Source organism: Chanos chanos, chromosome 9, assembly GCF_902362185.1.
Source record: "Chanos chanos chromosome 9, fChaCha1.1, whole genome shotgun sequence".
Classification (NCBI taxonomy): domain Eukaryota; kingdom Metazoa; phylum Chordata; class Actinopteri; order Gonorynchiformes; family Chanidae; genus Chanos; species Chanos chanos.
In genome coordinates, this window is record NC_044503.1 from 16,893,657 (window position 1) to 16,906,061 (window position 12,405).

The window sequence follows — 12,405 nt, forward strand, 5'->3', positions numbered from 1 at the left end:
GTTTGCTGTATTTCCTTCAGTCTCAATCATTTTTACTGAAAAAACTGACTCTGCATCTTGAAAGTCACCACATTTGACAACTTTACATCGGATACTTGTGAATTTAAAATACCTGCTAAATGTATTATCTTCAGTCAAAAGTAGTATTTGCTTATGATCGTTATTAGGTTTATCGGTGATGGGGTTTTTTTTGATCCACAGAGTAACATTTCACATTTTGACTAAATCGTCACCCCCTCTCCCCAACACACAGACACACACATCAAATTACTGTATAAAGTATAGTAAAGAACTAGTGTACAAAAATGAACAAGTGTCTATACAGTACTGACCACAGTGACTTGTACAGGTGTCACTGGTCTGTTTTTTAATGCACATTTGTTTAACAATATATGACACAGGCCTGTTTATAATACACTGCGCCCCCTGCTGGCCAGTCCTGGGGCTCTGCAGCACAAGATGGTCTCATTTTTCAAGGGGACAGTAAGACAGAAAAACAAAACATTCACACTTCCCCCTTTTCTTTAAACTGTCTCTCATCCTCTGCTCTGTCTCTTTCTCTCTCCTGCTCCGGATCTCCAGTTCTCTAGGGCCAGTTGGAGTTCACACCTACAGTTCAAATGTGTGGGCCACAGCGCCCTCTAGTGCCCCAGGAAAGCACACCAATTCATGTGGCAGTTAGAAGAGAGGGCATACAGTTGTTGTTTGTAACAATTAGCTTCGGCATTGTTTGGTTTTCTGAGAGTTCTGAAAACAGTTCACTACCTGAGGACAAAACAATGCCATAGCAACAGTACCACAGAACCATCCTTTACAGAAGTAAAACTTCTAGCTGTGGCACACTGTGTGTGTGTGTGCAGCCTGTGACAGATGTAGGAGAGTGGGAATTAGAGAGAGAAGGTGGGTGTTGATAGAGAAGTAACAGAATAAAAGCACTAGAAAAGATGAACAGGTTGAGACATATAACAGAGGGAAGCCATTGGGTCAGTGCTGACTCTGGCAAGCAATGATCTGAACACTACCAACATATTAAAAACTCAACTTAAAATATGACTGGAAAAAAAGGTGGTAGTAGGCAACTTTTATACTTCTCAAAGAGTGAGACTGTCCTTTGGCAAATATTAAAAAAAGAAGAACAAAACAAAAAAACAGAGTGCACGCGCGACTAAGGCTTGAGTATACGACTCTTTTTGAGTATGTGTTTCCCCAGTGTCAGCTTAAAACACATGAATGAATAAGACTGAGTGAGAAACACAGTCTGTAGGGTTTCTTCCCTCTCCTCGGTTTTAACGTACTGGAACTACAGTCCGCAGCTGCTTGTGTCACGTTGCCGTGACGGCGCCCTCTACTGCACAGAGCCCGTTGCCATGGCAATACTCTCCTGTATCTCTCGAACCACAAGGATGCGAGTGAGCATGTGCTCCATCTGCTCACGTGTGATTGGCTGCGTTGAGTACCATATGGGGCTGTTGGGTGCAACCACAGGTTCAGGGGTCAAATAGAATGTGTCGTTCCGACCTTTGACTGTCTGAGGACTGAGCGTGAGAGCGAGAGAGAGCGAGAGAGAGAGAGAGAGAGAGAGAGAGAGGGCAGGTAAAAGTTAGGCCCAGAGTTTTAGACATTGCTGCAATGGTAGCATATTGGAGTGTAAATGTAGCGTAGTGTAGTGGTAGGGTATTGGTTTATAAATGTAGTGTAGTGGTAGGGTATTGGTTTACAAATGTAGTGTAGTGGTAGGGTATTGGTTTACAAATGTAGTGTAGTGGTAGGGTATTGGTTTACAAATGTAGTGTAGTGGTGGTAGGGTATTGGTTAATAAATGTAGTGTAGTGGTGGTAGGGTATTGGTTAATAAATGTAGTGTAGAGGTGGTAGTGTATTTGTTAATAAATGTAGTGTTGTGGTGGTAATGTATTAAAGTGTAAATGTAACGTAGAGGTGGCAGTGTATTAGAGTGTAAATGTAACATAGAGGTGGCAGTGTATTAGAGTGTAAATGTAGCATAGAGGTGGTAATGTATTAAAGCGTAAATGTAGTGTAGAGGTGGTAATGTATTATGGTGGTAATGTAGTGTGGAGGTAGTAGTGTATTAAAGTGTAAATGTAGTGTGGAGGTGGTAGTGTATTAGAGTGTAAATGTAGTGTGGAGGTGGTAATGTATTAGAGTGTAAATGTAGTGTAGAGGTGGTAATGTATTAGAGTGTAAATGTAGTGTGGAGGGGGTAATGTATTAGAGTGTAAATGTAACATGGAGGTGGTAATGTATTAGAGTGTAAATGTAAATGAGTGCTCACCATTTGAAGAGGTAGAAATCATACAGTTTAATGGGGCAGCGTAATGGATTCTCTGGGTGCTCCAACTGCTCAGCATACATGTCATCAGTCACTGTGTACACACACACACACACACACACACACACACACACACGGTGAGATGTCAGAGAGCAACACATGGCATCGTGTTGACACCTCTTCATCCTCAAACATCTTGAATTATAATCTACAGTAACTGATCAATACTGACAGTAGTAAATCATCATCATCTACAGTAACTGATTAATACCGACAGTAATAAGTAATCACCTACAGGAACTGATTAATGCTTACAAAAATAAATCAATATTAATAGTAATGTCAAGTAAGGAAGCTTATACCAAGCGTTAGCTAACAAGGATCTTAGACTTGATCAGAAGACCATTAAAACTCAGGTCCATCCCAGTTTACCCACTTAGTAAATCACAGTGGGTTAGCTCTGACCTTTCTGGCCCACATGGTGCGTGGCCACGCCCTTAAGGTAGCGGATACTGGTGCTTTTGTCTTTTGGGTTGGATGGGTTCTTTCTGGTGTGTCGGAGAACTTTAGAGAACGCCACCTTCAGATGCTGCTCCACTGTCCGTAACTGGAAATACCTGTGACAGGGAAGAGAGAGAGAGAGAGAGAGAACCTGTCAATTCATATGCAGTCCTGTCCATGCAATCTCAACTTCCTCCACATACCCAAACACTGCCCTGATTGTCTACGTTTAGAGACAGTTAGAAGACCAGGCTCATTTGATACACATTCACTCCTGTATTTAGCATGCATGTTCAGAGAGAGAGATCTATTGTCTTTCTGTTTAGATGTCCTTAGTCACATATGTTAATGTTTTTTACAGCTACACTGCCTGGCCAATAAAAAAAAAAGTCGCACACTAATATTTCGTTGGACTGCCTTTAGCTTTGATTACGGCATGCTTTTGCCATGGAATTGTTTCAGCAACCTTATGCAACATCACAACATTTATTTCCATCAAGAGTTGCATTAATTTTTGTCTAAGATCTTGTTGACGATGGGAGAGTCGAACCACTCGGTAAAGTCTTCTCCAGCACATCCCAAAGACTTTCAGTGGGGTTAAGGTCAGGGCTCTGTGGTGGCCAATTCATGTGTGAAAATGATTTCTCATGCTCCCTGAACCACTCTTTCACTATTTGAGCCCAATGAATCTTGGCATTGTCATCCTGGAATATGCCCGTACCATCAGGGAAGAAGAAATCCATTGATGGGATAACCTGGTTATTCAGTACATTCAGGTACTCAGCTGACCTCGTTTTATTGTCACATAACGCTGCTGAGCCTCGACCTGACCAACTGAAGCAACACAGATCATACCACTGCCTCCAGAGGCTCCTAATCCAAACGCCAGCTTTTTTTTTGGCCAGGCAGTGTATTCTTGCTTTACATGTTTAACAGCCCTTTGTTGAAGTTTTATTGGCAGGTACAGTAGACGTCCTAGTCTAGAGAAGCATCAAGTTCCTCGTTTCAACCATTCTGCTCCTCTGTACTTATACTGTCATTTATCTGGTTTGTCTTTCCCATTTGTTCTCCTTTAGTCTTTCTTGGTTTTACAGAAAACCAAGCACAAAATCTATAAGAATCTACATCCTAAACCGCGCTAAAGCATAACCTTCATCTGTCATCTATCACTGCCCACTCAGTCACTCATGTGTCCTGGTGTGTGTATAAACACAACCACATCACTGGCTTCCTCCCTCCAACCTACCTCCTCACCCATCCATCACAGTGAACATTCCCCTCCATCTCTACACTCAGTCACTACAGTAAAACACTGAGAGATGTGTGTGCACTGGAGGACAGAGAGAGAGACAGACAGAGACAGACAGAGTGTATGAGGGGTCTTACTTGCTGTTGAAGAACATGAGTGTGATAAGAGATGGAGAGAGACAGATGGAGACAGAAAGAGACAGAGACCTGTGGAGTGTGTGAGGGGTCTTACCTGGTGTTGAAGAACACGAGTGTGGTAAAAGAGATGGAGAGAGACAGATGGAGACAGATAGAGACAGAGAGCTGTGGAGTGTGTGAGGGGTCTTACTTGGTGTTGAAGAACATGAGCGTGGTAAGAAAAATGGAGAGAGATGGAGAGAGACAGACAGAGATGGAGAGCTGTGGAGTGTGTGAGGGGTCTTACCTGGTGTTGAAGAACATGAGCGTGGTAAGAAAAATGGAGAGAGATGGAGAGAGACAGACAGAGATGGAGAGCTGGAGTGTGTGAGGGGTCTTACCTGGTGTTGAAGAACATGAGCGTGGTAAGAAAAATGGAGAGAGATGGAGAGAGACAGACAGAGATGGAGAGCTGTGGAGTGTGGGAGGGGTCTTACTTGGTGTTGAAGAACATGAGCGTGGTGAGTAAAGTTGAAGGGGAGTGAGCTCCAAGCTGTTTACATTCCCACAGCATCTCCTCTGTCACATGAGTGGGCATGAGGTAACCTGTGGGAAAATTCACACACGAGAGAGAGAGAGAGAGTTAGTTTATAACTGTGCACAGGCCTGGGTCTTCTGCTCCACTATCCTTTTCATTATCCTGTTTTTATTTCGATAATATGTTTGTATTCGATCTGAATTTTTGTTTCGTTTTCATTCGTTTCACCAGCGGTTTCATTAGTTTCAGTTTAATTTAAGTTCATCACTCATGCTCTGTCTCACTACATCTCTCTCCATGAATAATGTGTATTCCAGTCAATGGTAACTTTGAAGGTGAACTTTAAGATTTGTGGTATTTTTCCCTTTGATTTCTAAGCCACAGAATTTACCATGCATTTGCTTGTACTGCTTTCACAGTTAAACTCGAAATAGTCCCCCACAGGACACACGTTTCCTCACTATCATATCCGTCTAACGTCATTTATCTAGACTCTACCCGGTGGAGCTATATGTGAGAACGCAAATGTCCCAAACAGCCGGATTGGACATTTATTCTACCAGGTCCCTATTACAAAGTCCATTATGTGTTTGATTGAGTCCATGTGCGAATAGAGCAGATCATTGTCTGGAGAAGTGGGTGTATTAGTAGTATTAGTAGCTGTAATCACACTAGGGCTCATTTTAATTAATTTCCCAACACAGTCAGGATAGTGAAATATGGATCCTACATCTGTGTTCACATATCTCTTCTCACACTCTTTCCAGCCGGTCATTCTTGTTGTGAAGATGAACTCACAAGCACAAATGTCGTTAATTTAACCATTAATCAAATCCTCCTAACAAATCAGAAATTTTAGGTGTTTGAATGCAGTAACTAACGGGCCAGTACTATATTTATCCAGTGCAATTCAGTTATCGTTACAATATTACAAATTAAATGAGCTCATCAAATTAGTGACTGCTCATTTGAAGAGGGTTTGCACTAGATCTAGTAAAGAATATGATATAGATCTAGTAAAGAAAATGAGTGCTGAACAGGAGGGTGGGGACAGGAGAGAGACAAAGTTTGTTTTTAAACAATGTGGCTAGATTTGTAGGCGGTGTTAAAAAGTTGTTCGTCTCAATAAATACATGTTTTCTGAAATTACACATTTACACCTATTTGTTCTATTGGTTATGACTCATGTTCGATAATCTCCCCCAATATATGATCATTTTAAGCCTCTGGTATGATACTTTAACATTTCCCATCTGGTAATGCTGCCCCTCGCCCCAAACCAAACAGACTATTTTGAGTAGGTGAGAACGCATCTGACACAGACAGTCTCCTGTTGTGTGCTACATGTGTGAAAGGGCAACTTCGGACAATGTCCGAACCTGATTCTGCAGACATAGTCCGTAGTTCATATGTGAAAACGGCTTGTGTGTGTGTGTGTATGTGTGTGTGTGTGTGTGTGCGCGCTTTACCTAATGGGTGAACACCTGGTTTCCATGAATCCAGTATCCTGTGAAGCGATTGGTGGAAGCGCTGGTAGTACTGGTCAGAGAAAACATCATCTACACGCCCGTTATCAAACATATACTGGAGAGAAAGAAAGAGAAAGGGAAAAGGAGATGGAGAGAGACAGCGATGAAGAGAAAGCAAGATAAGCATTTGACAATGGTGAACATGTGGGAGAGTGTTGATGAGTATGTGTGTGTTTGTGCATGTTTGTCTGCAGTTCTGTGTGTGTGTGCATGTTTGTGCATGTTTGTCTGCAGTTTTGTGTGTGTATGTGTTTGTGCATGTTTGTCTGCAGTTTTGCATGTGTGTGTGTTTGTGCATGTTTGTCTGCAGTTTTGCATGTGTGTGTGTTTGTGCATGTTTGTCTGCAGTTTTGTGTGTGTGTGTGTGTGTGTGTGTTTGCACCTTCTGTATACAGAGGAAGACGTAGTACAGCATATCTGCAGGGAAAGTTTCTCCCTCCAGGTCTCTGGCTTCCTGCGTCATGAGAGACAGAGCCAGACTCAGCTCTGCCACTGAACTGGACAAGAGGTCCTCCTGGAACCGCAATGGCTGTCTCCCTGAACACACACACACACACACACAAACACACAATACAACACAACACAGTCACATTCACATTTACACACAAAACACACAACAGTCAAAAAAGCACCACCACAAAAAAGCTCATTCACATTTGACATGCTATCTCAGCGCAGTCTCTGAATAAAATACATAATGAGTATATGCAATATATACATTTACATTTATTCATTTTACGGACGCTTTTAGCTTTTATCAGACACAATTACTAAGTTTTTAGATCATCAAAAAACGTATGTGTACTGTGCTGATACTGACTCGAGCTTCTGTCAAATGTCTACTGACCACAAAAAAATGGGAAAATGTCAGCTGACCACAAAAAAATGGGAAAATGTCAGCTGACCACAGAAAACTGGGAATTTGTATCAGGCCTGTCTCAGATGACACCACATGGACAGGCAGAATGAAGCACCACTGTTGGTGAAGTTAGGTAAATATCACATCGGTTGTGTGTGTGTGTGTGTGTGTATGTGAAAATACATACGTCCAATGGGTGCCAGCTTGTTCTGTTGCTCTTTGTCGAGCTCTGCGTTTTTGCGTAGAGCCCACAGTTTCCACACCTCCAGACCTTCCTCAGGCTTCAGGGAGGCAGGCAGCAGGAGCTCAGGCGTGGCGTGAGGGGCGGGCTCAACTTCAGACACGCCCACAACTTGACACTGCTGATGAGAGCACAGACACAAAGCCTTTCAGTTACATTATACTGGGCCAATCACGACACTAAGCCCATCAGTTACCTAGATCAATCACAACACAGTATTGTTTGGAGGCACTTCAAGTAGAAAATTCTAGACAGAACACGTGTAAAATGCAAAGTTATATGTAATGACATGTTCCTCTATCCTGACCCATTTGTTCCATATCATTAAATATAACAGCCACAAACTAACTCAGCATCATCCCAGGCTGTGTCTTCACCTGTAGTTTAGTTTCACTGTCATGGTCTCTGGAATGAGTATCTCAAAGAAAAAGCTTACAAATCGTCATTTTCCCCACTGTGTGTCTTTATGTCATTAAAAAAAACTGAGTGGAGGTTTAACACCTCCCACCCGCTGTGATAGTTGAGATTCAGAATGCTAAAAGTAACGCCCGGCAGGCCTGGAACCACACTAATAAATTAGCCATGACATGAACTTGCCAAACTGTGGGCTGCACACACTCCAATCGTTTCCAGGTAAAGATGGCACTTAATCCTTATGTAATATACTAATTTTCTCCCCTCTCCTGCACTGATGTTGTTGTATGTGTAATGTCTTTCATTTTGACGGCCACTGCACCATGGACCAAAACAAACTTCTTGTATGCATACTATATTTATCAAGAAAGTAATTCTAATTCTGTTTATATTAGTATAAATTTATATAAACTGTACTTTCACACTCAAGAGTAGCTGATGTAATACTTCATTTTGAGCCTCAGTTATCACAGTAGTCAGCAGAGTGCATGGATTCTCCATCTGTCTGGCTCTTTTAAAGCAATAATACACAGGTGAAACAGACACCAGACAGCCTTCTCTCTGATGAGGCCTCATTGCAAAGTCATCCCTCTTCATTCACCTGTAGCTGTTGCTGGTCTTGTGTTCCCTGCGCCTGCACTATCTGCTGCTGTGGGTCCCAGATATGCAGAGACTGTGTGCCACCTGTGTATGCCCCCGTCACCCCGGCAACCGTCTGCACAGCAACGGGGATGTGAATGTTCCCGTTCATGAACTGGGCAGGGAAGAGCGTGTTGGTCAGAGTTTGCACCACCTCCTCCTGGGCACCGCCCCCGGAGGCCACGGCTGCCGTGGAAACCGCAGAGACCGCCCCCTGCACGGCGGAACCGGCGGAAACGGCGATTTTTAGTTTGTCCTTGTCATCGTTGCCGGCGACAGGGGCAGCAGCCACCTGCAGGGTGGTGGTTGCAGCTGTGCCGTAGGAGTCTTGAGGGATGGCGATGTGGGCAATGCCAGGCTGCTGGGCAGGGGCAGAGTAGACGGGGATGGTCCAGGTCTCACCAGTCGGGCTGGTGATGGTGCCTGTGGCGCTGTACAGGTGAGTGCTATCCACGGTCAGCAGGTCCGGCCTCAGCGACAGGTAACTCTGTTGTTGGCCCTGAGGAATGGCTAACACGGTGGCCAGCTGCTGGCCTGGGATGGCGTAGGAGACTGTGATTGGCAAGTCCACTTTACGTTTTTTGGCTGGCTGAAGCACCCCTGCGGAGGTGGTGGGCACGGCCCCGGTACGCCGATCAGTGCCGTCCCCACGCGGGGAGCCCTGAGGCTGGATCTGAGTCGGAGAGACTGCCCCCACAGTCTGGATCTGAATGTGCTGGCCTCCAGCTACAGCTGCTACCAACTGAGCCTGGATCTGAGAGAGAAAGAGAGAGAGAGAAAGGGAGAGAGAGAAAGGATTTTTTTGTGGCATAACGAGCAGATGATGTGATGCCCGGTTGCAGTGTAGACATGTGTTATTGCTGTACTGAACGTATGTGTGCTGTATATACCTGTTGGTGCTGTTCCTCTGTGATATCTCCTTGCTGGACCAGCTGTGTTGCCGTGGTAATGCCCTGCAGTTGCGTTGCTGTGGTGATGCCCTGCAGCTGCTGTGAGGATGGGGAGGAGGGCACCTGCAGCACCTGACCAACCTGACCCTGCTGGCCCTGAATCTGCACCTGAGAGAGAGAGAGAGAGAGAGAGTTTGGTTCTTTGGTCAGTGAAGATATCTAAAAGGCAGTAAAAAAGGGGAGTGGAGAGCTGCTTTAAGAATGAGGAAGGGAAATGAAAGATAACAGAGAGGGAGAGAGAGAGGTACCTGCACTTGTATCGGTTGCTCTGTGGACTGTTGCACAGCTGTAGTGAGCTGAGGAGAGAGCGGAGTTGTTGTCACCTGTGGTTGCACGGATACCTGTTGCTGTTGTGATGGCTGCACCTGCACCTGGACCTGTTCCAGACCAATCAGAGGAGAAAGGGGAGGAGTCAAAATAAGACATGATATGTTACACTCTCAAAGTTCAGTATTCTGAAAACCATGTTTAAACAACAACAATACTGCTATTCAATCCATACTGTAACTCTGGTATGCTTTTTTCCCCATTCACTGCTGTCTTTCTTTCAACCTAAGCAATCATGCAACACAGTATTTTTCCCCTTTTCCTCTATGCACTAATGTTTCTCCATTCTGTGTTCTGTAATCTTTATTTCTAATGCTCTTCTATTTCTTGTCTATCTGCTCACATTGAATTCATTTTGTGTGTCTACTCCTTAACAATGTGTAACTGCCAGACTTGACTTACTCACAGAATGGGCTCTTTTAAGCCCTGATCTCTTCTATATAACACTGAAAAGGACTGGACAGGTTTAAATAACGTGGCTCCACTCAACCTCAGATTAACAACAGGGAGCTAATTACTGAATTAACTTACATAGCCAGTCCTCACAGATAAGGAAGAGGGACGGGGGGAGGAGTGTGCAAGGGTTTTTTTTTTTTTTTAACTAGACTAGGCCATAACTCTCTGTCTTTCTCTAAAGTTCTCTTTTATTCTTTCTTTCACTCCCTTTCTCTCTCACCGGACAGGCCAGTTCCAGTAGAGAGCCTGCCACCTCAGTGCTGTCCGTGTAGACGCAGTTGGCTCCTTGCTGGTAGACTATGGTATTACTGTCGCCACCCTGCTGGCTGAACTCCTGTAGTGCCTCGGGGCCTTTGTTGGCTAGCGACTCCAAAAACTCCTTCATGCGATGCTGAGGCACACTACGCGCCTTCATCCGCACCAGCTCTTCAAATGACACTGAATTCTCCATTGAGTTATTCATGGCTTCACCGTCAGCCCCCTACAGACCCCTCCACCTCTGAAAACCCCCCCCCCCCAAAAAAACAGAACACTGAAAAGTGCTGTAACAGTAAAGACAAACTATACAAATATACACACACACACACAAAAACAAAGGTCCATATGTTACAATACAGTTTCAAGCAAACACACCTCCAAAAATCAAAACCACCATTGGACCACACAGGTTTGTCTGCAAATGCATGAGGGTGTGAAGCAATCTATGCCAAAATATAATAAACTACATAACTCTTCTAGCACATAAATGTTCTGCTCATGCACAGATTGGTAAATTTAACTATACTCTCACATTACTGGAAGCAGTGTACCTATGTGTTATTCTGTTGCCAACCCATCTCCTCGTTTTGTTTTTCTGAATCTTTTTCTTGCTGCATACCCCCAGTGCCACCTTAAACGTACATTGCAAACCTTTTGGCCACATGGGTTAACAGATTATACACATATATTATAATTACTACGTATACGCTGAAAGTGATTCACGGTCAACAACATTGGGACATTAATGCAAATTAAAGCAATGGCCTGCTAGGAAATGCAATTTTTTGAAACATATATTAAAGATACACGCTGCATACTACGTCTCTCAAATGAGATAACTGAATGTTTAGAGGTCAGTCTGACATTCGAAAAAACAATAATAAAAAAAAACTGTGCGTCCTGTCTTGTAATTGGGGGAGTGATAAACGTGATAAACGGGATAATATGTCCCATCAAGAATCCACTCAGTGGTCGCTGCCTCACACAGAATATTGAAAAATAACTAGTGCACATCGCCCTCAAATGGGCAGTGAGAGACAGCCGCATATAGTGAGTGCATCCTATATGAATCGTAACACCAAATTACTAAATTGACCGGCGAGTCAACTTGCTAAGTGAAGTGCAGTTAACTTGTTAATTTTTCGGTCGTGTCCGACAATCCTTTTTCCATGCAGCTGGAACGCAATTAGCTAGCACAACACCCTGCAAGCGCACACTACTGACAGTGTGTGTATTTGCAACATCTTCCAAGTGATTTGGGTGCTATGCAAATCAAGCAGTTCTGAGGACTGTGATGACAAAATAGCTTAAATTAATGAACCGAAACCCCCACGGTTTGCATAAAAACCTACCACCGCCTCTACCTTATTCTACTCGGCCAAGCTTCTCCACTCTGCACTAGCAGCCGGTTCAGTAGCACGCCGCCACAGGAGCCTACTGACGCCGCAGTAATAATCTACTTCTTCTCGTGATGAGCGCGTCTTCCTTTGATAGTAAGTCTTCATAAAATATCACTTATACAGTATTTTTCTCTCTTTCTTGTACTCACATCTCACTGGGCGCCATCTTACAACAACTCATTCTCCACCAATCCGGTGGCGCCCAACGCTAACCGAGAAATGTCGCGAGATTATATCATGTAAATACCGCGATATATACCGGTGCTTTTCCAGGAGTTAAAGGAGACGTATCGAAGACCAGACTAAAGAGTGTTTTCCGAGGACACAGCAAGTGAGAGTGCTGTACACATTCTTTTTTTTTTTTCACTCGAATTATGAGCAGTGATGGGAATGAATGCACCTGGGGCTAATGTGTGAAAGATCTATACCATTTTTAGTCTGGAGTTTAACTTTGCACATTTTGTTTGACAATATGACCACTCTTGGCACGTTCCACAAGTGGAAACGTGTACAGACATGTACTTATTCTCGCACTACATCACCATGAAAGCTGGAATGACGCGTGTCTGTATGATAAGTGTGGTATATTTGGAAATATAGTTTCTGAAAATGTAGACTTCTGTTTCAATTTAAAAATTC

General features: G+C 43.7%; 1 protein-coding gene across 1 annotated transcript; it reads right to left on the minus strand.

The window, feature by feature from the left end:
* Positions 1-444: 444 nt before the first annotated feature.
* Positions 445-10,597, minus strand: LOC115820710 (glutamine-rich protein 1-like). Its single transcript, XM_030784360.1, has 11 exons — positions 10,329-10,597; positions 9,574-9,702; positions 9,266-9,433; positions 8,338-9,129; positions 7,269-7,443; positions 6,605-6,759; positions 6,163-6,277; positions 4,653-4,761; positions 2,755-2,906; positions 2,293-2,383; positions 445-1,535 (listed from the first exon to the last, which is right to left on the minus strand). The coding sequence occupies exons 1-11, from the start codon at positions 10,569-10,571 to the stop codon at positions 1,346-1,348; spliced, it is 2,319 nt and encodes a 772-aa protein (XP_030640220.1). The 5' UTR covers positions 10,572-10,597; the 3' UTR covers positions 445-1,345.
* Between the last annotated feature and the right edge of the window lie 1,808 nt (positions 10,598-12,405).